Source organism: Balaenoptera acutorostrata, chromosome 20 (assembly GCF_949987535.1).
Source record: "Balaenoptera acutorostrata chromosome 20, mBalAcu1.1, whole genome shotgun sequence".
NCBI lineage: Eukaryota > Metazoa > Chordata > Mammalia > Artiodactyla > Balaenopteridae > Balaenoptera > Balaenoptera acutorostrata.
Window position 1 is genome coordinate 47,008,765 of NC_080083.1, and position 25,612 is coordinate 47,034,376.

Sequence of the window (25,612 nt, forward strand, 5' to 3'; positions counted from 1 at the left end):
AATTGAACTAGCTAGAAATAACTGATATTATTAATTTGGTACTACATAAAAAGTTTGTATCTCTTTTTTTCAGCCCAGATATTATCTTAAGCCCTTTCCCATGTCTATAAATACAGCTATACATTATGATTTTTAATGGCTCCATAATATTTGATCATATGACTGGTTTCACAATTTAATTCCCCTACTCTACATTAATTCTTTACTGTCACATATTTAATAATTTCTAAGTTTTTAGTATCAAGAAGTTGTTGCAATGAACATTTTTATACTTAAATCTTTGACAATATGTATGATTACTTCATGAAGGCAAATTGTTATGTTAAAAGGTGTTTTGAGTATTTTAATGCTCTTGAAATAGGCTTTCAAATATTTTTCTAGAAAGGTTTTATCATTTTGTAACAATCCTACCACCATATATGACAGTGCCTATCCTGGTATATCCTCGAAAGTAATGAATACTAGAAATTTTTTAAAGTAGTTACCAACTTGATGGATGAATAATGGTATTTTTCAATCATTTTTAATTGGCATTAGTCTAATTATTGACGAGGCTAGCACTTTTTAAAATCTTTTTTTTTTTTAATGGTCATTTTTTAAATACTTTATTATTTTTTGGCTGTGTCATGTCTTAGTTGCGGCATGCGGGATCTTTCGTTGTGGTGCGCGGGCTTCTCTTTAGTTGTGGCGTGCGGGTTTTCTCTCTCTAGTTGTGGCGCGTGGGCTTAGTTGCCCTGTGGCATGTGGGAGCTTAGTTCCCCAACCAGGGATCGAACCCGCATCCCCTGCATTGGAAGGCGGATTCTTTACCACTGGACCACCAGGGAAGTCCCAAAAATCACTTTTTTTACCATTGATAATTATTATTTGTTCATGTCTCTGTATATTTTTCTGTTGGGATTTAATACTTTTTATTGATTTATAAAAATTATTTATATATTAAGGTTATTATTATATTTATTATAAATGTTTTATCCCAGTTTGCTATTTGTCTTTTAATTTTACTTATGGTATATTTTTGATAAATGGAAGGGTTTTAAAAAATGTATTTTCACTATTTAAACAGCCAACATTATCAATTTTTGTTTTTATGATGTTTTCCATTACTTTTATCCTTAAAATCCTCTCCCATTACAGACACTGGTAGTCACCTACATTTTCTTCTCTTGTAAATTTTTACTTTACATATAATTCTTTAGTCTATCTGGAATTTTATTTTTGTATATGGTACAAGTGAAGTAAGAATCCAAGTAATTCTTCAAAGAGTTAACTAACTGATCCAATATTGTTGACTAAATAACCTTTTCTTCATTGATTGAGATGCCATTTCTATCAGGCTTTATATTTTTATATATGCTAGATTATTTCCAGCCTATACTATGGACTACAGCAGTAGTTTGGGCAAGCTCTTACCCTCCACACATTCTTCTTCTTTTTTATAACTGTCTTGGCTACTTTCAATCATGTTTACTTCCTGATGATTATTAGAATCATTCTACTAGAGTAAAAACAACTTTCTCCAATGAAAAACAAACAAAAAAAGTAAAAAATAAACAAAAAAGCCAAGCTTTGATTGGAATTAAGATTCAATCTCTAAATTAGTTTAGGAAGTACTAATATCTTTATAGCATATTCAGTTCTTAAGAATATGTCTCTCCAATTATTCAAGTCTTTTACATCTCCCAGTAAAGTTTTATACTTTTTGCCATATTAATTCATTCATAACATTCCTAACTATTTATGTTTTTTTGGTTGCAGTTGTGCATGGGATTTTTACATTATATTTCAAAAACAGTATATATGAAGAAATATTAATTTTTGTATATTTATTTTATATCTGGCTACTTAACTTCTAACATCTAAGTTTTTTTAGTTGATTCTTTTGAATTTTCTAAGTAGACAATCATATTACCTACAAACACAACTTTGTGTCCTCCTAAATCACAGGTATACTTGTTTTGTGGTATGAGAAATTACTCCTGAACAAAGACATGTAGAAGGAGAAAGAGAGGGCCTAACAGATAAGAATTTAGAAGCATGCAGGGCCACTTGAGCAAATGGCTAAGAGGCAATCCAGGCCCTATAAAAGGGATAATAAAATTTACCTAACGTGAGAAACAAAAGTTATAGTACTATCACAACAGGGAGCAGGCCTTTCTATTGAAACTCTCTCTCTCTCTCTCTCTCTCTCTCTCTCTCTCTCTCACACACACACACACACACACACACACACACACACACTTGCAAAAGCAGAATCCTCTTTATGTAAGATGATTTTAATCCTGACATTAGGATGGAAACTGAGAAATATGTAGTTGGAAGGTCAGTGAGAAACAGTGGTATGTAAATGAGGTAAACAGAATCTGTAAGAGAGTTATGGTGATGGGAGTAGTGATGACTAAAAAGCAAAGTCCTAGGTTTGGTTACTGCCTGCAAGTAGAAGGGGAAGTAACAGCAAAGGTAAGAAATTATCTTGTAGTTATGATAAGAAAGCTGTAGAAGGGAAAAGATGGAAGGGAAAAAAATTTTTTTTAAGTTTCTACCATAAGAAGATTAAAGAGTTAACAGGACATCTAATTAGACATGTCCTCCAGAGAATGAGATATAAACTGAAGAAAACAGGTGAGAAAGACAGATCTGAAAGTCATCTACAAATGGTAAAGAAGAGTATAGCAGCGAACTAGATTCTGTAAGAAGATGAATCATATAATTAAGCTGGAGGCATATAAAAGCAAGACAGATTCTGGGCTACAATACCAGAAGATGACTCCAATAAAGGCAACCCAAAGGAAAAAGGATCAAGCAAACATGACAAAGATAAAAGATGAAATGTTACATCAGAAGTAGGAAGAAAAACAGTTCTAAAAATGACCTGAAGGAAATTGGATTGGATCTAAAACACATCTGAATATATATTAAAAAAATAAAAACAGATAAAACACTGTATGATCAAGCAATTCCACTCCTTGGTTTATAGCAGCTCTACTCATAACTGCCCCAAACTAGAACCAACGCAAATGCACTCTAGTCAATGAGTGAATAAACAAACTATGGTACATCCATAAGATGGAATACTACTCAACAGTAAAAAGGGATGTTTGATACACGCGACAACTCGGATGAATCTCAAAGGCAATATGATGAGTGAAAGAAGCCAGTCTCAAAAAGAAGAAGCCAGTCATAGTTACATACTATGATCCCATTTATATGACACTCTAAAAGACAAAAGTATAGGAATGGAAAACAGATCAGTAGTTACCAGGAGTTATTAGCAAAGGAACAGCATGAGGGAATTTTGGGGGGTGATGTAAATGTTCCGCATGTAGATTTTGGTGGTGGTTACATGAAACTATACACATGTTAAAATCTATAAAATGGTACACCAGAAAAGTTAGTTCTACTTCATAATAATAAACAAAAAATAGATACAGTATCTTATAACACTAACATTCTATTATTCATTATTTGGAGTATTGTTCATTCTTTAATGTATTCTTATGCAATATGATACTCATGTGTTCATCAAGGTTTCCAAAATTTAACTAAGTTTCATTATATTTTTTTCTGAACATAACTTACAAATTGTTCTCTTTCCACAACTGTTTTAAAACTAAATTAAAATCTGAAAAAATTAACTTTATTTCTCAATTATTGTCATATTTATTGAACAGATGTCTGATGATAAGTGATAGCTTGTTGCTTAAAAAAATTTCAACACCAAAACCTATTCCCCTTTCCATCTGTAGAGAAGACAGAGAATGAAGAATTGGAACTACAACCTTAGCTTTGCCAAACACTTCTATATAGTAGAGCATTAATGCTTGCTGTCTTCAAAGAAAAACTAGGACACTCCTGTTTGTGACTAAAAAGCTGTGAGATTCTACATTATTTTTAGAAAACATTTTTATTCAAAGTTGTCTGTCAATACAGCATAAAACAGAAAGCTGGTATAATGTATGAATTTTGCTATCAATGTGCCTTATGTTACCACTGGAATCATGACTTCCTTCTCAGTCCAACCTCAAAAATCATCTATGTGGAAGGGAAGCCAGAGACAATAAGGACACTGTGCTTGATTTAATGATCACAGGAGCAATCTTCCCCAAACATAATTCAGTACAATTCTGACCTTTTCAGAACCTTGCTAATCTTATGACTTGTCATCAGGTCCCTTCTGCCAACCTACTGAGTATGATAACATCAATTTCTACAGGTGTGTTACTTAAATAAAGGCAAGTTCTTACTGCAATAAATTAGGAATCAGGTAAGGAAGATGTCAAGATTAATGTTCACAGATTAATATAGCTGAATTATCAATAAACCCTTTACCAAAGAGTTTAAAGTTCCACAATGCAATTCTCTTCAACTCACTGACTTCTAGCTCTGTTCTTACCATTTGCAAAGTCTTCCCCCGTAGAAACAGAGCTGATGCTGTGGAGCCCCTGGCAACAGTCTTGGAAAATGGCTGTTCTATATTTAGCTAGTTTGACCTATATGCAAGTGTTCATCTTTGTCAGCCTGGACTGTCCAGAATCACAGAGGTGATGCTTTTCTTTATTATGTAACACATATATACTCTCCATGGGGTCATTAACCGAATATACCAAGCCTTTCTGGATGTAAGGATTGAGAAAAGTATATCAGAAAAACCTGGCTATGATTAATATCTACCTAGAAATTCTTTGGCAACTCAGTTTTATTATTAATAGTGTCATACTTAAACTGTCTGCAAGTTTAAAAACAGCACCAAAGATACCTATGCAGCCATGTGGAAACTATCACAACAGATTTTATAAAATGCTTCTCACCTGCAACTAATGTTTAATCCTCAGTATACCATTAGGGTCCACTTGAAAAACAATTTCAGTTTTTAATTTTCATTGTTAAGCAGTTTTAACTATTTATAAAGATTGATATCTCATGACTACGTTTTTTCTACAAGTATTCCACAGGAACAAAACGGAAAATATATTTTTTTAAAAACAGAAAAAAACCTCATTCCATCTTGCAATTACTGCATGGGTCCACTGGATCTATTTGTAAATCTAAGATATATTATGCTATTTCAAAATTCTAGAAATTATGTCATCATTACTCATCAATTATTCCTAACTGTACTGAAAAAGATTAAAATAATAAGAAAATAAACAGATGGAATTGCTCTGAAGAATGATGCAATAGTGAAATAAATATCACGATGACATCAACTTTCAGCTTTTTCATTGTGTTGCCCAAAGTATTGCATCTTCTCTCAAGAAGGTATAAAAGAAGTCTAGACACCATCCACCATCTTTGTTGCCTGATTTTAGCTTTAACTGAACACAGTTGAGAATTCAGATTTTTGTTTGTTTGTTTTTGTTCCTTGGCCTTCCTTGGCAAAGAAAAGAAAATCAACAGAGGAAAATATTTCATAATTATTAGATGAATCCAAAGATGAACACAAAGAGTGAAATAGCAGCACCTGAGACACAAACGAAGATGGTGAAATGGATCATTATAAGTAAAATCTCAGACTCTGTGCCTTCAGATAATGGTATCCTACATAGATTTTCTCAAACTCAAGGATGACTGAATATTTCTTTTTTAAAAATAGATTTATTTATTTATTTTTGGCTGCTTTGGGTCTTCACTGTCGCGCTTTCTCTAGTTGTGGCGAGCGGGGGCTACTCTTCGTTGTGGTGCGCAGGCTTCTCATTACAGTGGCTTCTCTTGTTGCGGAGCATGGGCTCTAGGCACGCAGGCTTCAGTAGTTGTGGCTCGCGGGCTCTAGAGTGTAGGCTCAGTAGTTGTGGCACACAGGCTTCAGTAGCTGTGGCTTGTGGGTTCCAGAGTGTAGGCTCAGTAGTTGGGGTGCATGGGCTTAGTTGCTCCGTGGCATGTGGGATCTTCCCGGACCATGGCTCGAACCTGTGTCCCCTGCATTGGCAGGCGGATTCTTAACCACTGCGCCACCAGGGAAGCCCTGAATAATATATTTCTAAGGACAAAAAGAAAATACAGCATTTTCACCCAGTTACTTATTCAACAAAAAGTTTTCATTGTGCAATATTTTTTTGATCAGCTAGGCCATCTCGTTTTTTTCTAAAGGGACACGTGACAGTATTCTTTCATCTCTTCTTTCATCTGTGTATCAGAATTTTCTTGACATGGTTTCTAGTAGACATATACTGTAGGCAGGTATTAGAGAGATTAACAAGAAGAAAGAGATGATGTAGACATTTAAAAATTGGATTGGGGAACTTTCTTGGTGGCACAGTGGTTAAGAATCTGCCTGACAACGCAGGGGACATGGGTTCCAGCCCTGGTCCAGGAAGATCCCACATGCTGCGGAGCAACTAAGCCCATGCGCCACAACTATTCGGCCTGCACTCTAGAGCCCGTGAGCCACAACCACTGAAGCCCACGAGCCTATAGCCCGGGCTTCGCAACAAGAGAAGCCAGTGCAATGAGAAGCCCGCGCACTGCAAGGAAAAGTAGCCCATGCTCGCCACAACTAGAGAAAGCCCGCGTGCAGCAATGAAGACCCAATGCAGCCATAAATAAATAAAGTTAAAATGATACTTTAAAAAAATTAGATTGGCCATTCTAAAAGGTGTATACAAATCTAAAAATAAAAATATTTTGCAATTATGGAGTGCCTGGTGTCCTTCCCCTCTTCAACAAAATTATAAGCCAAAGATTTTAACAAAAACTCTTCAAGTATTGTCTTGACGATGCAAGTAGAAGAACAAGAAGTAATGATAAGCTATAATCTATTAGAGATGTATTTGAAATTTAGAATCAGTGTACAAGTTCACGCATAACAACTGATGAACAGTTAGTTACATACAGAGGCTCCTGCGCATTTTGGGTATATATCTATCTATCGATCAATCAGTAGATATCTTCAAACCCAGGAAAATATGGAATAAAAATTTGGTTCGCTATATTTAAGCTCTATTAAATATTTTAATAGTCTCTACTTCCCTTTATTTTTGTTTGCAAGTGATCTGTAATCAACTTAAAAACAATTTTTAAAAAGAAGTTCTTTCAACCCAGATAGTAAATGGTAATGACTATTTTTCTTGGTATTCTGAGAGGTAAAAAGATACCTGAAACAAAAAATATTGTAGTATTAGGAATGAATTGTAAAACCGAATTGGTTCTGGGACTGTCTGAAGAGTTGAGATCAGTTATTAGACTTGCAATAATATACCAGGACGCAATGGAGCTGAGACGGCTAGAGATCTGAATATGAACAAGAACATAATGGGATATAGGGAAGCAGGGGAGAAAACCACCTTGTGTAAAACTGAAATGATTAAGCACCCGACAAGTAGATTTGAAGCAGTAGAAGTGTTGTTATAAAGGCAATGTTTAAAATTTATTTTTACCATCAACAAAAATAAGAAAAAGTAGGAAATGACAGGATAAATTAGATTTAATAAAGCTTACTAGATTAAAAAAATAAATATTATGTTTCTGGGTGTTATGCATATTGATCCATGTAAATCTGTTATTTATTTTAATGTCTAAGATAATATTCCATTTCCTACTGAGAAGAATCAAGATATTTCTAGTTTTCCCCCCATTGCATATAGTGCGGCAATCAACATTCTGGTACATGTCATTTGGTGCACAAGTGCAAGAGTGTTTCTCTAGGATAGCTGTCTTGAAGTAGAACTCATGGGTCATGAGGTTTGTGCATCTTCATTTTTGTAAGGTGTCAAATTAATCTGCACGATATTACTCACTATTTTTCTAATTTATACTATGACTAGTAATGTATATGAAGCCCTGTTTCTCCATAACCTCATCAACTTCTGGCATTATTAGCCTTTGTAAATTTTATCAGGTTGTTTATAAGGTGATTTCTCTTTTATTATGCATTTTCCTGAGCATTGTTTCATCTGCTTATCGTCAGTTGGGTTCCTCCTCTGAGAAACTGCCTATTCATATCCTTTGCCAGTTTTTTTTTAAAATTGTGGTGTTTGTCTTTTTCTTACTTATTATACAGGAGTTATTACAGAGAATTTATTATAGAAGATACCAATTTTTTGTGGATTATATGGGTTGCAAACATCTTCTCTAGTTTGAGACATTTGTATTCAGTGTAATTTGTCAGAGAGAATTTTCTTTATATTAATGTAGCCAAATAAACATTTTTTTCTTTTATGGATTTAATTTCTGTATCTTATTAAGAAATTCTTCCTTAGCCTCAATTCTTAATGTCTTTCCCTAGTTTTCTTCTAAAAATTTTCTCTTGTAAGTTTTAGTTTCGTTTTTTGCAAATCCATTTTGTAATTCTGTATGAAGTGAGATAGGGACTGCATTTTATCTTTTTCCAAACAGAGAGCCAATGATCTCAGTCCCATCATGGAACAGTATATCATTTCCCCTCTGATTTGTACTGCCACTTTTCACGTAACAAGTTCTTCCTGTGTTCCTCTATTTCCATGGTCTGTTTTTGCATGAATATATAAAATTGTTTCAATTACTATAGCTTTCCAGTAAGTCTTGATATCTGAATAAGTAACTTTTCATTATTCTCCAAAATTTTCATGACTCTTCAAGCATCCAAAAAAAAAAGCGTCAAATTCCAAAAAAGTCCTGTTAGACTTAGCATTGAACTTACAGATTAATATGGGCAGAACTGTCATTTTTAAGATAATGTCAGGATTCCCATGTGAACATGTTCTATCTTACCATTTATTAGCTCTTGAAAAAAGATTTTCAAAAATGTTTATAATTTTCTCCTTTAACGTTCCTGTTAGATTTAATCCTAGTTACCTTATCATTCTGACTGCTTTTGTAAGTGAAATCTTTTTAAAAGTTACATTTTCAGTATCTTCACATTTTCTTTGAGTCTTGTTATTCCTTTCGTGCCTTCTAAAGTGTTTGAGTTTTCTTTATTCCTTCCCCCACTCCTCCCTCATGCCTTGGAAAAGCTTGAGAACTATAAACAATTTTCACATAAACATTTACTTAAGTTTTATGTTAATTAACATGTCTAACTTCTTCCCAAATAATACAAGGATCTTACATGGATTCAACCCACTTCCCACATGTTTTGTTCCGTATTTTAGTTCTATCCTTAAAAAGAGATATTGATCATCATTATTATTTGGTACAGTGAATGCTTCTTAAATTTAACCTCTTTTAAACGTTTTTATTGTGGAATATGACATACATAGAGGGCAAGTTCCACAAGTGTGAATGTATGTCTGAAGGAACTGTCACAAAATGAACATCCATGTAACCATAACAAGACACAGAAGAGAGTGCCAGCATCCTGGCAGTGCCTCCTCACCACCCTTCCCCAACACCCCTCCCCCCCGTGCCCCAAAGGCAACCACAATCTGATTTTTAAGGTAATTATTCCTCACTTTCCTTTACAGTTTTACCAACTTAGAAGAAAGCATCATTAAACACTATACTTTAGTTGAGCTGTATATAAATGGAATCATACAGTATATATGATCCTTTCTTGTGTTTTCTTTTGCTCAACATTTATTTGTTAGATTCACAACTGTGTACAGTCTGTCTATTTTTATTACAATACAGTACTTTATTGTATATTTACATGACAATGTAGATTCTAAGTTGACAGCTATTCTCTTAAAAAATGACATTCAACTGATTTCGTCATTTCTGTTGAGAAGACAGCTGCCAGCTAATTGTTGTTTATTGGAAGGTAATCCTTTTTTTCTCTAGCTGCTTTTAAGATTTCTCTCTCTCTCTCTCTCCTTTTTTTATTTTCAGCCATTTAACAATGATTATAAGTGTAGAATTCTTCAGTATTTCTTTTGCTTGAGGTTTATATCACTGCTGGAATCCATGGACTGATGTTCTTTCACCCATTTTAGAAAGTTCTAAACCCTTTTCTCTTCAAATACAGCTTTTGCCTCATCCTCTTTCTCCTGACTTTCTGGAAATTTAAATTGTGCACTAGACTTTCTTGTGGTATTTATCTCTCTTCATTCCTTTCATCCTTTGTCTGTAGTTATTTTTGTCTAACATCTTTCAGTTCACTAATTCTCTCTTTAGATGTGTCTAATCTGTTGTTTAAACTTGAGTTAATTTACTGAATTTCTCATTCCCAGAATTTCCATTTGATTTTTTTTAACAGTTTCCAGTGCTCTGCCAAAATTTTCAATCTTGTTTCTCTTTGAATGTAATAAGTATACTTATTTTAAAAGTCTGTATCTGAGAATTCCAGTATCTTGAGGCCCAGTTTCTATCATCTTTTGCTTCTCTTTCTTCATGTTGTTTATGTCTTTGTGTATCTGATTGCTTTTGATTATAAGCCAGGCATTGCATTTACAAATATAGAAATAGTTTATGGCCTTGCATGATACTACCTTCCACCAGGAAGGATCTACAATTCTGCCAAATGTCTGGGGGCACTAGTGGTTTAGGAACCCTCAGCCTAATTTTAGAGAATGACACGACTCAAAGCTGATCTGTAGCCTCTGTAACAGCATGTCTGCTTCTGGTTAACACTTGCTCCTATGGTGTAGCCCTTCAGAGTCCCAGCTCAAAATGAGGCATGTTCATCAGATGTCCCCTCTTTGTGGGCCATAGGCTCTAATCTCTGTCCCCCTTATACCCACTAGCCAGTCAAGAGGGCTGCATAGCTGTTTAGCAGCTCCCTCCAGAAATGGCTAATTTCTCCAGAGGAACAGTGACCCCCATACACTGGGACCTTTTTTTCTGGGCCTCCATTCTCCCCCTAGATCTTGTAAGCTCTCTGATACCTCCAAACACATTAAAAAAAAAAAATTAAACATTTTATTGAGCTTTTCCGGTAGTCTTCAGTGGCAGGCATGATTCAAATTACCTAATCTGCCACTACCAGAAGTAGAAGCTTCAGATTTTATCTACATTTTTACCAATTTCATTGCTCACCATTGTTTCTTGCATCCACTGTTTCCTTCTGGGTTCAATTTTCTTCAGTCTCAAATATATCCTGCTTCACATTCTTCCAACAAGCTTCTGTGACTAGTTAACCCTATTAGACTTTGCCTGAAAAAAATACCTTCATTTCATCTTATTCCTGAATGAGAATTAAGCTGGGTATAAAATTTTAAGTTGACAGTTATTTTTACTTAGCTCTGTGAAGGTATTCTTCCACTGTTTTCTGGTCTCTCTTGCTGTTGTTAAAAAGTTTACTGTCAACATAATGGATATCCCTTTGGATGTCATCATCATTTCTTTTTTGTTGATACTAAGACATTTCTCTTTTTTCCTTTGGTATTCTCCAGTTTCACTACAATGCATCTAGATATAAATTTCTACTTATCCCATTTGGGCTCATGGTGCTACATGAATCTAAGTATTTATGTTTATCAATTCTAAAACATTCTCAGCCATTCTATCTTTGAATATTGCCTCTACACTATTCTTTTTATTTGGACTTCTCATTTTAACTCTGTTATCTCAATTTCTCTTTCATATTTTCCATCTCTGTATCTCTCTGTGCTACATTCTGGGTGATTTCTTTAGATCTATTCTACTGTTTATCATATCTCTCCTCAGCTGAAACTACTGCTTATGTTTAACCTAGTTGCTAAGTTTAAAATTTTGATGGGGGCTTCCCTGGTGGCGCAGTGGTTGAGAATCTGCCTGCCAAGGCAGGGGACGCGGGTTCGAGCCCTGGTCTGGGAAGATCCCACATGCCATGGAGCGGCTAGGCCCGTGAGCCACAATTACTGAGCCTGCACGTCTGGAGCCTGTGCTCCGCAACAAGAGAGGCCACGATAATGAGAGGCCCGCGCACCGCGATGAAGAGTGGCCCCCGCTTGCCACAACTAGAGAAAGCCCTCGCACAGAAACGAAGACCCAACACAGCCATAAATAAATAAACAAACAAACAAACAAAAAAGTAAAAAAACACGTTGCTAGGCTCTACCTACCCCCAGAGTTGCTGATTCAGTAGGAATCAATAATTTAAAAAAAAAAATTTTTTGATGATGACATTTTCCATTTACTGGAGCTATTTTAGCTTCCCCTGTGAGAATCTCTTGTGGCCTGGCTTTGTTGGAGTATCCCTTGGGGTGTGCTTATATCTAACAACCCTATGTGGTAACATTGGCCCAGGATTCAATTTAAAATTAATTTCTCAATTTGGGGGCCCCAGACTACATAGTGGGGTGTTTATGTGTGTGTGTGTTTTTTTCAAATCCTAAGCATGAGTTAAAGATCCATGGTTTAGAATTCCCATGGCAGATTCCTCATCTCCCACTCTAGAACCCAAGCAAATAGTTAAAAGGTTTTGTTATTTCTCTGTGCTGGTAGGGAAATATTTTCTAGTCATGCTTTTCATTGATGATAGAGCTGCTTTGAAGGTTCCAGTTCCTAGGCCACACCTTAAGTAAGTTCAAGGACTCATTTTATGCCCCCTAGTGGATGCTAAAACCCAAATGCACACATTACCAGAACCAAAAGCTGCAGCTCATCTTTACTACTCTAGATTTCAGTTTTCTTTTGATTTCTGAAGACTTCCTTTTCTTTCCTGAGAGCTCAATTGTGCATTTGAAATTATTTTAGTTATATTTTACCCAGCATTTGAAGATTTTTGTAGAAGGAAGGTTTTCAGGTTACCTAGTCTACTGTATTGCCAGAACCAGAAATCCCATGACACTGTTTTTAAACTTTCCTTTAATGAAACAAATATGTTAATACTAGTATATTAGTCAAAGTTTTCCAGAGAAACAGGATCAATAGATCTATAGATCTAGTCTATCTATTCTATTGATACCTGAAAAAAAAAAAGAATATATATATATATAAAATCTATCTATCCATCTATCTATCTAGAGATTAAATGTAAGGAGTTGGCTAACATAATTATGGAGGCTGACAAGTCCCAAGCTCTGCAGCTGGCAAACTGGAGACACGAGAGAGCTGATGGTGTAGTTCCAGTCCAAAGGCCTGCAAGCTTGAGAGCCAGGAAGAGGTGTTTCAGTTTGAGTCTGAAGGCAGCAAAAAACTGATATCCCAGCTCAGGCAGTAGGAAATTCCCTCTTACTCAAGGGAGGGTAAGCCTTTTTGTTCTATTCAGGCCTTCAACTGATTGGATGGCATATTAGGGAGGACAACTGCTTTACTCAGTCCACAGATTCAAATGGTAAACACAACCCACCCAGAATAATGTTTAACCATGTCTGGGCACCCTGAGGCCCAGGCAAATTAGCACAAAATTAACCATCACAATTAGTAAACTCTGGCTTGATTTTTAGTTAATTTTATTTTTTTCTAAGACCCCAATCAAGTTTTCCTTTGAGACCTAACAACTTATACCTGTCACTACAGCTGAGTTAAGTCAGTGGTAAGTAAACTAGCTTTCTGCACATGAACCTTACACATACTTAATTCTACAAGTCCCTTTATGGATTTAATGGCTCTCTTTTAGGATAAATGAGTTCAAGTCTCTGGAAGTAATGTGGAATAAAAGTGTCATTTAAAAACATATTCATGATCTGTTTTTGCAAAACCTTTGGCTCATATAATCATCTATCTTTGTATTATGAACATGTGGATACTGACATCTGCTCACAATATGTAAATCTCCCACAATCCCAGTTCAGTGACATAACTCGGTTCTAAGTAAATTTTATCTGCAATTTCTTCAAACTATAAATCACAGCAACAAGTCTTCCACCATAACTCTGGGTTTCAGTCATCATATAAGTGATAACAAACTTTTACTAAATTGCACTTATGTTAACATTACCCTCCTTTGCTCCTCTTCAGCATCAGCAAAGAGTTTACGAATGTTAGCCTCTGATTCTCCCACATACTTGTTGAGGATTTCCGGCCCATTGACCACTTTAGGCTCTCTTGCATTCAACATCTTGCCAATCTGTCGAGCCAAGAGAGTCTTACCACAACCTGGAGGCCCATATAACAGGATGCCTTTAACATGTTTGCAACCTAAAAAGGAAAAGAAAACAGTCTTACATCAACTAACTAAAATCCAAGTAAGACATCAAAGTTTTCTTTCTTCTTCACATGCGTGTTAGGAAAAATACAGCAATAGCATTAACATATATTAATATCTAGGTGCCATGAACAGAACAAGAATGAACTGAAGATCTTTTTAAAACAGAAAATCCACAAACAATTCCTACACCAGTACCAATAGTTGAGGGGGAAAGCTGCCAATTAAAGGTCTTTGGAAAAGTATATTTGAACTATCATTGAGAACAAATACTTTCAACTCTGAAAATGTCTCTTTGACCTAAATACCTAATTAGGAAATATTACTTCTTTTTCATTATCCTTTACTTTAAAGCCAGGGGGGAAAAGATCTGTTTTTAGGCAAGTTTAACCCAACACAGATCTATTATGATACGACAGGCTATGGAAACTATATCTTAGTCAAAGAAATTACAGGTCTACCTGTCAATACAAGCACTTGAAGAAAGGGCAGACATGTCTGAGTTGGGTGGGTATAGAGCAATCCACAGGGTCCAGATGGATGTTACAGACTTTGTGGATGAAGTTGAATGCCCTATTTCACGTGACTATGCCAAGTGAGAGACGTGTTTTCTCAGAGCCACCAGGATGAAAATGAAACTGAAGCTTCACAAGAATAGTGTTCAATTCTTTTCTAGGCAACCATTGCTAAATGCCTTAAAGGTATCATTAACAATAGCGAAATAGCAAGACTAATGATTTAGACTCCCTGGGATTTCTTTAGCCCACTCTACACAAGCATTTACTCCATTTCTTAAGATTAAGATGAAATTTGGTTTCTGTTTACTCACTCTAGGAATTCTCACCTATTTAAGTTTCACACTTAAGATGCATGACTCTACTTATGCGTTTTTTCTTTATACTACACCAAAAAAGCACTCTGTGAAATAATGAATTCTTAGATTTCAAGCGTTACACTCAAAACTACAGGTGAACAAGAAAATTTCTGGAAATGGGATACAGTGTATTTTTATGGAAAATGTCCTCATTTGGAACGAAAGCCTTAAAAAATTATATCTTTAAGAAAAATTACGACAATACATCGAATGACTCAATAAAGGAAAACACAAGATTCAACCAACTTTACTAGAAATTTTAGATTCTGAGGAGGAAGATACTTTGGGTTGCCAGTACGGCCATTGCTTCTGTCTTCGTTTCAAAAAAAGACTCCTTTTTAAATCCTTGAAAGTGATGAGATCTGTGCTTCTGGTTAGACTTGTAGAGACAAGGGGATCTTAGTGGAAACACTTAAAGGCTTAGATTCTTAACCCTTCTCATCACAGAGTAAATTCCTGTCCTAAGAACTGTGGCCCAGGGACTTCCTTGGTGGCTCAGTGGTTAAGAATCCGCCTGCCAATGCAGGGGACACGGGTTCGATCCCTGGGCCAGGAAGATCCCACATGCTGTGGAGCAACTACACCCGTGTGCCACAACTACTGAGCTTGAGCTCTAGAGCCCGCGAGCCACAACTCCTGAGCCTGTGTGCCACAGCTATTGAAGTCCACGTGCCTAGAGCCCGTGCTCGGCAACAAGAGAAGCCACCGCAATGAGAAGCCCGTGCACCACAATGAAGAGTAGCCCCTGCTCACCGCAACTAGAGAAAGCCCGCGCGCAGCAACAAAGACCCAATGCAGCCAAAAATAAATAAATTAAAAAAATAAAAAAAAAAAAGAACTGTGGCCCATAAAATGTCTTTGCCCTTGTCCCACCCTTGGGGCATGAGGGGTAAGGAGATAAGGGGATAAGCCTTGAGCTTCTCCTAGAGGCCAACACCACCAGGCACTGTCAGCATCCAAGCCACTGGGACACATCTGACGAGGACTTTGGAACCTGGCTCCTAACCTTCCTCTCCAAACCAACTGCTACTATCATGATTTGAGACTATTTGTATAAACCATTGCAGAGGCAGGTGGTGGTGGAGGGAGTGACACAGGCACAAGGAGGGGAGAGCCAGAAAGGATAAAATGAAGACTTGCTAAGTACCTACAAAGTACCAGCCCTTAGGCCCATCTCTTCAGTCTCAACCTTCTCCAAGTTTATCAACTTCCTTCTAACCACACTTCCTTCCATATTAAGCCATGCTGTCTTTCAAGGACTCTCACCTCCTCAGCATTCTTATACTTCTGTTATACCTACCCTATGAGCCCTGAACACAATATGGCTTTATTGCATCTAAACATTGGCCACAGAGCATGACCAGAGAAAATTACACCACTGTGCTGACTGATATCCTAACAGTCTCATGCTATCTGATTTCAGTTCTACTCTCACTGCTTTCTCAATATTGCATGCCACCCCTTACCTGTTTCTGTTCATCTCCTATTTTCCTTAGTTATTATCCAGACTTCACTGTTCTCTTCTCAAGCACTACCCATGCCATTAATTCTTAGAGTTGATCTAGTTTCCTACTTTTCATATTAAAAAAAAAAAAAAAAAAGACTATCAGGTATGGACTCCCTTCAGCTCCCTGCTTCTTTTTTTCTTTTTTTGGCCACCTTCTTTTTTTTAAACACTGCAAATTTATTATTTCACAGTTCTTTAAGTCAGAAGTTTGGGTGGGTTTGGGTAGCTCTGCTCCATTTTTCATAAGACTGAAATCAAGGTGTGGGCCAATGGGGCTCTGGGAAGAATCCACTTCCAAGTTTATGTGGGTTGTTGATAGAATCTATTTCCTTGTGACTGTGACTGTAAGACTGAGATCCCTGTTTCTTTGCTGGCTGTCAGCTAGGGGTCAGGTTGATCTTTTCTCCTAGAGGCTGCCTACTTTCCTTTTGACGCTTTCCATGTGGTCCCCCTCCAGCAAGTGACTGAGTTTCTTTTATGCTTCAGTTCTCTTCAGCTTCTCTTTCTGACACATCTCTCTGTCTCTTCTGCCTTAAACTACCTTATGTGATTATGTTGGGCCCACCCAGATATTTCAGGTTAATCTCCCTATCTTCTGATGAGGTTATTAGTAACCTTAATTACATCTCCAAACCCCCTTCACATCCCTGCTTCTTTATCTACAAATTTATCTGCAGACATCTCTTTTCTCAACCTCAGCATCAGTTCTCAAAGGAGGAGCTTCCTTCCTCTTCTCCAAAGTTTAAATTGCAATTATTTGTTTATATACTTTCTTTTCTATTAGACTGTAAACTATTCAAGGGGAGGTACTGTCTCATCAATCCTGAATTGCAGACACCCAGCCTAATGCCTAGCACATAATATGTACTCAATAAATGGCTGAATAAGTAAATTATTGATTCTTTTCCTACAAAACTCAGAGAAAATGGGGGGATAGAAAATGGTTTTTAAAAATTATTTGAAGATCTTAAATTATGAACAGTATGTACTTTCATGGCTGAACTAATTTAAATACCTAAAAAACACCTTTGCAATGACTGGGACTTACAAATTTAGCAAGACAAACTACATAATACATAAATAGTAGATTTTTAACTCTGTAACTCTGTTTTTGTACGTGGGAAATGCTCAATTTAATGTGTTTTGAATTAAATTGACTCAGATGTCATAAAATAAATAACCCACAAAATATTACCATGAAGTTTGAGAGAAAGACAAAATGCACATCTGTGGAACTTATATATAATACAGATCTGTGAAATTACAGAATCTATTCAATATAACATCAATAAGAATGTCATAGAAACTCTAGTCTGCATGAGAACCATAATTCTTTTAGGAGGTCAAGAATGCACATCAAAAATATAAAATGACATGTGAAGATATTCAAAATCCACTTCCACAAAGGAAGCAGTTACTTAAATAAGCAGTGGAAATGGGACTTTGTTATTACTATTATTATCATAGCCTTTCTGACTTATTAAATAAGCACTGGTCTCTAATTTAAATGAGTCATAAAAACTCTTCATAAGTAATTCCATTCTACAAAAGTGTATTAAACTCCTGTTTGGACTAGGCATGAAACTAGGTGTTTGGGATACAAACATGAAAAAGGCAGTCCCTACCTACAGGGCATTTCTGATTTAGTAGGAAAGACAAATAAAAATAGGTTATCTACAATATAATATGACATTATCAGAGATGTGCATGAAATGTTTTTTGGAACCTAGCCAAGAGAGACTGATTCTGCTAGAGTGATGGCAGAAAATTAGGGATGGACACAGGGGAAGAGGTAACATACAGTCTGGGTCTTGAAGGCCAGTTTGAGGTTCATGGTTGGGCAAGCGAAGGGAAAAGGCACCCTAAAGAGAGAGATTAGCATGAGATTAGGCATGGCAGTATGGACCTAGAAGCTGTCCTCTCAGAACAGCCAGTTATCACCTTCTGTGGCTGGGAGCCTTGGAGGTGGGTGCCTGAGTAAGGGGATGACAGGTTCCCAACTAAGGAAGGCCTTGACACCATGCCCGGGAGTTTTTAATTTGTTTTGTAAAAACCCAGGGGTTTTTAATCAGGGAGGATACATAACGGAGATGTGTATTTAAAAACTAACTGGCGGTGGAGTAGACAAAGGACTAGAGAACAAAGATCAGAGGGTGGGAGTCTAGTTGGAGGAATGTTCTTAACCTTTTTCTGGGGACACTGCCTCACTGGCTGGCTCTGGATTTTTGCCAATTAAGCTCTCCTATCCCTCCAAGTCCTTTGGAAGCACATGAACAACTGGGTCCAGAGGCCTCAGAAGGCTGCCTCCCTACTGATACCCCAGCTTTCCCCTGAGCTTCTCCAGGACATTAAGGCCTAGCTCTGATGCTGGGGAGCCTCTGACCTCTGGCTGCTGGACTGTCTGACTGCCAGCTATACTGTTCCTTTTTTTTTTCCTTTATGTCTTAACATGCCCCCTCACTACTCAGAGATCAGTTCCCTGGGTTAGGGAACTACATAGCAAAGGGCAGGCATAGAAGAATGAGAAATCAGTGGAACTGACTTGTTTAAAATGTCATATTCTCTCATTCTATCTCTCACTTTCTTTCCCATGGAATAGTCTAATGGACCTGCCCAGAAAAATGCCCATGTACAAAAATTTGCATGCAATTTTGAGAAGATTTTTAGATCCTCTGAGGTCCAATCATGGAATTCAAATTAAAATCCCTGAATGTACTACTGAAATAATCCAGACAAGAGACCAGGAATGGAAAGAGGTAATAATCTTAAGAAATAGTAGTAGGAAAAGAATGGAAGAGAGGGGAGATATTCATCAGAGCTTAGAGACCAAACGAAAATAATAAAAAGAGGAAGGGTCAAGGATGACCTTAAGGCATCTAGCCTTGGGGCACATGGGAAAAATGATAGTAATCTCAGAAAACAACCAAGAAGTTAGCAAGAGGAAATCATGACTTTGTTTTTGGCTATAAGGCATTTGAGATTCAGGCAGTAATGTCCATTAAAAGAGACTTGTTGAAAGCTCAGAGAAGATATCAAAACTATTGGTTCAATATTTTTGAATGCCCGCTCTGGGCACATGAAAAGCCTCAAAAAGCTTTAAGCAGAGGAATGTGACAATAGGGACAAATGCTCCAGAGACAAAGGATGAGGCCTGGAAAGAGAACATTAGATTTAAAAATCAGAAAGTTCATGCTGATCTGGGTCACATCATTCTGGGTTGCGGTAGGAGAAGGAAGCTAAGTAGCATAAGCAAGAACAGACAGAGATCACACTTGCAGGAACTCTGGCAACGAAGAGTAGGGATTTAAGGAGACAGCTTCAAGGAAACCTCTTCTTCTGAGACTAGTTAAGTAAAGAGAAGAGGAAGTAAGCTGAGGTTACGCATGTTGGGTTCTGTTTACTATGTGAAGTAGGGGGCTTAGGTCATCTACAAAATGCAGGATGAGGAGATGATATTGGGAAACATGGTAAAGGTTTGGAAAGAACGTGGGGAATTGGGAAAACGTGTGGGGAAATGTGCTTGAGCAGACAGATGCCATTGCATAAGTGAGCTCAGCATACGAAATTCAGGTTACTGAGGGACTCTCCTCTTTGTTGTAATTATATAAGCAACTTATAGTGTTAGGTAAGGTAGGTTCTTACTCAATTACATAAATATAAATTTTATCAAAGCTGGCATAAGGATCTTGACTTTTTTGGTTTTAACCATCTCTTTTTTTCAAAACTGAATCTTAAAGTTTAGCAACACAAGGTAAAGTATTAATTTAATTTGAAGTCTATTATCTAATTTTAGCTAGAGTCTATTACCTAATTTTTGCTCAAGTCTATTATCTAATTTTCCATCCAAAAAAATCCAAAACTATCACATGGCCTGTTTTCAACATTCTCCATCCATTCACCACCAAGTTTGAGGCTTTAGTCTTCATTTCTAAGTCATTCACATCTTTTCTCCTTCCTCCATAACTTATATAAGTAATAACTAATGTGGGCTAATAGTATAATCAAATATAGTGCCAAAGCATTTCTTCTCTTCATTTCCTGAGTTCAGTTATTTAACTGCTTATTTTATTAACTGCTCCTGTTAATCATCTTCCTAAAAATACCTAATATTTATCTGGATGAGGCAAAACATAACAACTCTTGGTTACAGTAACATAAAGGAAGGTGGCAGTGAAAAGCATAATTCAAAATGGCCAAAAATGGCTTTATATATTTGGTTTTGGAATTTTAAGTTGCTAATTATATTTGAATATAGGAGTAAATGAAGTTCTGGGATATCATGTTCTTTGATTCATTCAACAAATGCTACATTTGGAGGTAGGAAGATGAAGCAGTTCTCTTCTGATTATTTCTATTTTCTCAGTGAAACAAAGATTCCAGATCATCAGCTGCTGGTGAGGATGGAAGGACGGAAGAGGTGGTGTTGGATGTTTGAGAAGAATGGAGAGGAACTAGTCATCTCAGAGAGCAGGTGAGGGAACTGACGAGACTAAGGAAATACATCCCTCTCGGCCTTTTGGCTAAGATCAAGTGTAGACTAAGGAAATACAGAAGGAAGGCAAGGAAATACTGATTCCAAGAAATACTGAGGGCTCGCTTGAGATTTGGTTCTTAAATTTAAAGTGAGATCAAACACCATGGTTTTGTGTTTTTCTTAAGCCATGTTTAAGGCTGGGTACTGATACAGAGTAAGCAAGTAGCTGAGAAACACCTGACATATACAAGATGAGGAGCAAGGCTGTTAAGGGTGTACGTGAGGAGGGTGAAGGTGATAGACCATGGAATCTAAGCTGGGTAAAGATGACAAAAAGGCTGGGAAGTGACAGAGTAAATTAACTGGAAGGTCCCCATGTCAAACTTTCTGGAGTTGGGGTAAGGGCTATGCTAGAAGAAAGCAAGGAAAAAATGGGAGGTGGCTAGAGAGCAAGATGCTTAAAACTGAGATCCCCGAAGTAGTGGTTATTAGTGATGGTGCAGTCTTGGGTATGACCAAAGAGTGGGCGACTGAGATGGAGTGAAAGAAAAGTTAAATGGAGATGAGGACTCCAAAGAACTGTGAAGACAGACTGCTGAACAAATCACCAACAAGGATACTGAAGTCACAAATGACACACAGACAAATAAAGCAAACAAGGAAGATTACAGTTAGAGCAACAAGTAAGCCAGACAACTTCTTTGTTTGGCTCCCCTGTTCATTCTTCTCTAGCAGGGCTACTCTTGTTCTCTTCCATTTTGTTCTCCATATGTTAGGGACAATGAAAAGTATTAATATCTATTAATATATCAATATGTAATAGCTATTAATAACAGTACAAATAATGTAAAACACCAAAGAAATAAACATAGCAAATGGTAATGCCATTGTTTACTAAGGATTTAAGTGAACATGACACTGGAACCTCACTATAAGACTATATTCTGTAAATAATTTAGTATAAGGCTTGTTTGTATCTCATTCTAGAGCCCCTGTCATAAAGTATTTTTAATGATTTCCTAAAATATGAACCGCAAAGCTGCATTTCAATTATATTTCACAACAGATATTTGTCAAATGGATGAAAGTATGACTTGTGGTCAGGTGCCAGATAGGTGAGGACTGATTGGATTAAGTGCATTAGGAAATAAATCAAGTGAAAAAATCTCTAGAGAACATTAAAAATTACTAACTAAGAGTCCCATTTTTCTGACCAGTGATACTCAGACTTAGATTTCCAAAACTAGCTAAACAACTTCTTTTTTAAAAAATACCTGGAGATTAGTGTTGTCATTGGGTTGCTTAGTTTTTATTTTGCAAGGTGAAGATTTCTTAAACAAACAAACAAAAATATCAAATCTGGCATCTTCTATCAGCACCACTTCATATAATAAAATATATTGTAATATCAAAAGGTAGGATGGACATAATCTCAGAATAAAGGACAGTTTTTTGTATTAAATAAATTCAAAAGTGGGGGCTCTGGAGTCAGCTTGCCTGGATTTAAGTCCTGGTTCTTCCACTTACTAACTGGAAATAATAGCAACTACCTCAGAAGATTATTATGAAGGTTAAGTATAATGCACATAAGGCACTTAGAATACTTCCTGGCAGTGTTATAGGAAGATCTCATAAATATTGGCTTAATAAATATTAGCTTATTTTTTATCACCTTGCTATAGAGGAGTGATGAAATGGAACCAGACTCCTAACTGCTAATGTGAGAATTAGATCATTGTTAGGTGACTGTAAAGCTTGAAAATAAGTGACAATCTTGCTTGTGAAATTCCTTCTGAGACTACTGTGACCATCTGGCCCCTTAGACACTTTATCTAAAACACGAGTGTCACTTGGACATTGCAAACTATAGTGCCCATTCCATTGATGAATCTCAAACTCCAAATTAACACTGTAGTAAATGAGTTGTAACACAGTAGTTTCACAAAGATTTTACTAGTGTTCAGTAGGGCAGGATTCTCTGTAGCTTTAGTCTCTCTCTTCCAGGTGGATTACTATCAGAGTCAATCCTGCCTGCTTCTCTTATGCCTTAGGCAGAATTCAATTCACACCTATTTCTCAAGCCTTCCAACCTCATTTAGGGTCAAGATGTAGCTCCATCCATAAAAACCAAGCTACCACAACTATCAGTTCCATGTATACACATCCTTCTATCATCTTTCTCCCCAGCCTGTTCTATTATAATGAATATGTTTCCTTTCAAAAGTTCCCCTTATCTTCCCAATTGCACACACTCTCATAGCCCTTAACTACCAGATATTAGAAAGCTGCCCCTCCTCTTTCTTACGGGGGCACACACCTCACTCTGCTAGCACCCACCTGGGATGATGTGGTTCTATTGAGAGGAACTGGGGCTATTTCTGGGTTCTTCACCCAAAAGGGCATTTGCAGTGCTAGATTACCACTGCCCATCCTTTGCCTCTTAGTTTGAGGTAGATTAGTATGATATGCACTTCTCACCTTAATTCTAACTACCACTCTCTTCCAGTTGAATTAGCAATTCTCCAACAATGTAAAAATTTGCAACACCGTTTGAGCCCCAGGTATTGATATTCAGTGATTATAATCATACAAATTTTGGTGGAGAGAACTTTAGGAGGCTTTAAGTGTGTGCTATGAATAGCTTGAAATGATTTTTGACCTAAAAGTCTAAATATAATAAGACCTTATCCATTATAATAAGGCTTATGTAGCCCCTCTGATGAAAATAATACAAAAATATGTATGAGACCTAATATACTAATTGTAATCTCTTTTCTTAAAATAGCTCAGTGAAAAATACACAGCCTATTTCTGCAGTAAAATGAATAAATAGTAATGTTTACTGTTTATAATCTTTCAAATATTATCCATAAAAGTGACAAATTTGTATTTGCTAATCTCTTCAATTTTAAAAAGCAGTGAATTTTCTTTGTTTTCCTGAGATTATATCAGAGGCAAGCTGCACTGAGGAAAAATTGTCAGTCAACTTTTAGGTATCCAAAAGAGGAAAGAATAACAGCAAACACTAATTTTACACAAGAGTAAGCAGAATAATAATAAATTAGGAGGAATGTCTGTCAAATTAGCATCAGGATAAAGAGTGTTTAATTTATTTTGTGGGAAACATGATCTATAAAGAGAGAGAAGTGTGAAGTGGGTTTTGTGATGTTTAAAGGGGAATCCCAAGTAGCTTCCAGTTCAAATGCAGACAGATCTGCCAAGTTTGCCAAAATAGAGAGGCTATCAACAGACTAGCGGCAAGTCAGGACATATTCACAAGTCTTGCAAGCCTCTCTCTGCAGTTGTGCAAACCAGATTTGAATGCTTATTTTTAAATCATGCATGCACTTGCAGAAAATACAATCACAAATTAACATCAATATTTAATCTTTTATTTTAAAGTTTGCATAATTCTAACTTCTCCTAGAATTATGAGTATTTTCTTAGTTCTATTCAACTTATCATTTTAGTAGTACAATATGATTATTTACACTAAGAAACAGTTTTCCAACCATGCAATGAGGACCTGGAGAATAGCTTCCATCAACTCATAATATAGGAGGGCTTTTTGTTTGTTTGTTTCAAAGATCATCAATCAGCCTCTAAAACGAGTTATCTACATTTGCTTAACTGGGCACTTAGCAAATCTTTAAGAAAAGGAAATACTTAAGACTAAAAACACAACTTCTGACCCCATTTGAGCAGTCAGGTCTTTGATCGTCTAATCTCTGGGTATCATTTTGTCCAGTAGAGACCTGCTGTTGCCCCATCAACTTTAAAATGCCAAGAGCACCTTGAGTTCCGTTATGAAAAAGTGGAAAAGGCCTGTGCCCTAAGCACCAAGCATCTATGCAGGATGCCTACCACCCTACTAGTCTATATCCAAATTAGTCACCTGAGATTCACTATAGATCTTCTCATTAGATAGCCTAGAACTAAAGATGGGGTATGTGTAGTAACTCTCCAAACTAATCTTTGCTGACACCCCCATCCGTTTTTTACTCCCTCAGAGGGTGTGGCTGGGTATTTCACAAATTCTTGATGACAAAGATCATGCTTCTACTATAGCAGGTCCTGCCTTGCTGCCATCTGGCAGCATGTATCTTTATTAGTTTCAGAATTTTACAGCTTTTCCTTTCTTCTGTTTTTTCCTCTGTCCCTTAGCTTTAAACTCATTTTACCTGCAGTCCCCAGTGGAGCCCCTTAAAATGCAGATTTCCAAGCACTACTCCTAGAAATTTGAATTCATTAAGTCTGGAGTGGAGCTGGGGAAGCTATTTAACAAGCACCCTCCAGGTGACTGTAATGCAGGCCAAAGGACACTTTGAGAAACATCATTCATAGTTATAACTGACACTACATTAAGCTGCCTTCTAAGAGTTCTTAGGTTTTTATTTTATTTAGTGTACATGTTCTATAGCCTCAATTAAATCATAAGCTAATAAGGATATTTTTTTATTCCTTAACAAGTTGTAGCTGTTGAAGAGCAAAGAACTATTCTAACAAGATAAAAGTTACCAAGAACAAATGTAAGGGACTTCCTTGGCAGTCCAGTGGTTAAGACTGTGCTTCCACTGCAGGGGGCGCAGGTTCAAACCCTGGTCTGGGAACTAAGATCCCACATGTCACGAGGCGTGGCCAAAAAATTAAAAATTAAAAAAAATAAATAAATGCGGGACTTCCCTGGTGGCGCAGTGGTTAAGAATCTTCCTGCTAATGCAGGGGACACGGGTTCGAGCCCTGGTCTGGGAAGATCCCACATGCTGCGGAGCAACTGGGCCCGTGAGCCACAACTGCTAAGCCTGCGTGTCTGGAGCCTGTGCCCCGCAACGGGAG

At 36.8% G+C, this 25,612-nt stretch overlaps 1 protein-coding gene across 2 annotated transcripts in view; it reads right to left on the bottom strand.

The window, feature by feature from the left end:
• NSF (N-ethylmaleimide sensitive factor, vesicle fusing ATPase) overlaps positions 1–25,612 on the bottom strand; it is a 160,142-nt gene that overhangs the window by 58,473 nt on the left and 76,057 nt on the right. For both annotated transcript variants that reach the window (XM_007175848.2, XM_007175849.2), the window contains exon 9: positions 13,715–13,914. In XM_007175848.2, the coding sequence (XP_007175910.2) occupies positions 13,715–13,914 (200 nt within the window). The remainder of the gene's footprint in view (positions 1–13,714; positions 13,915–25,612) is intronic.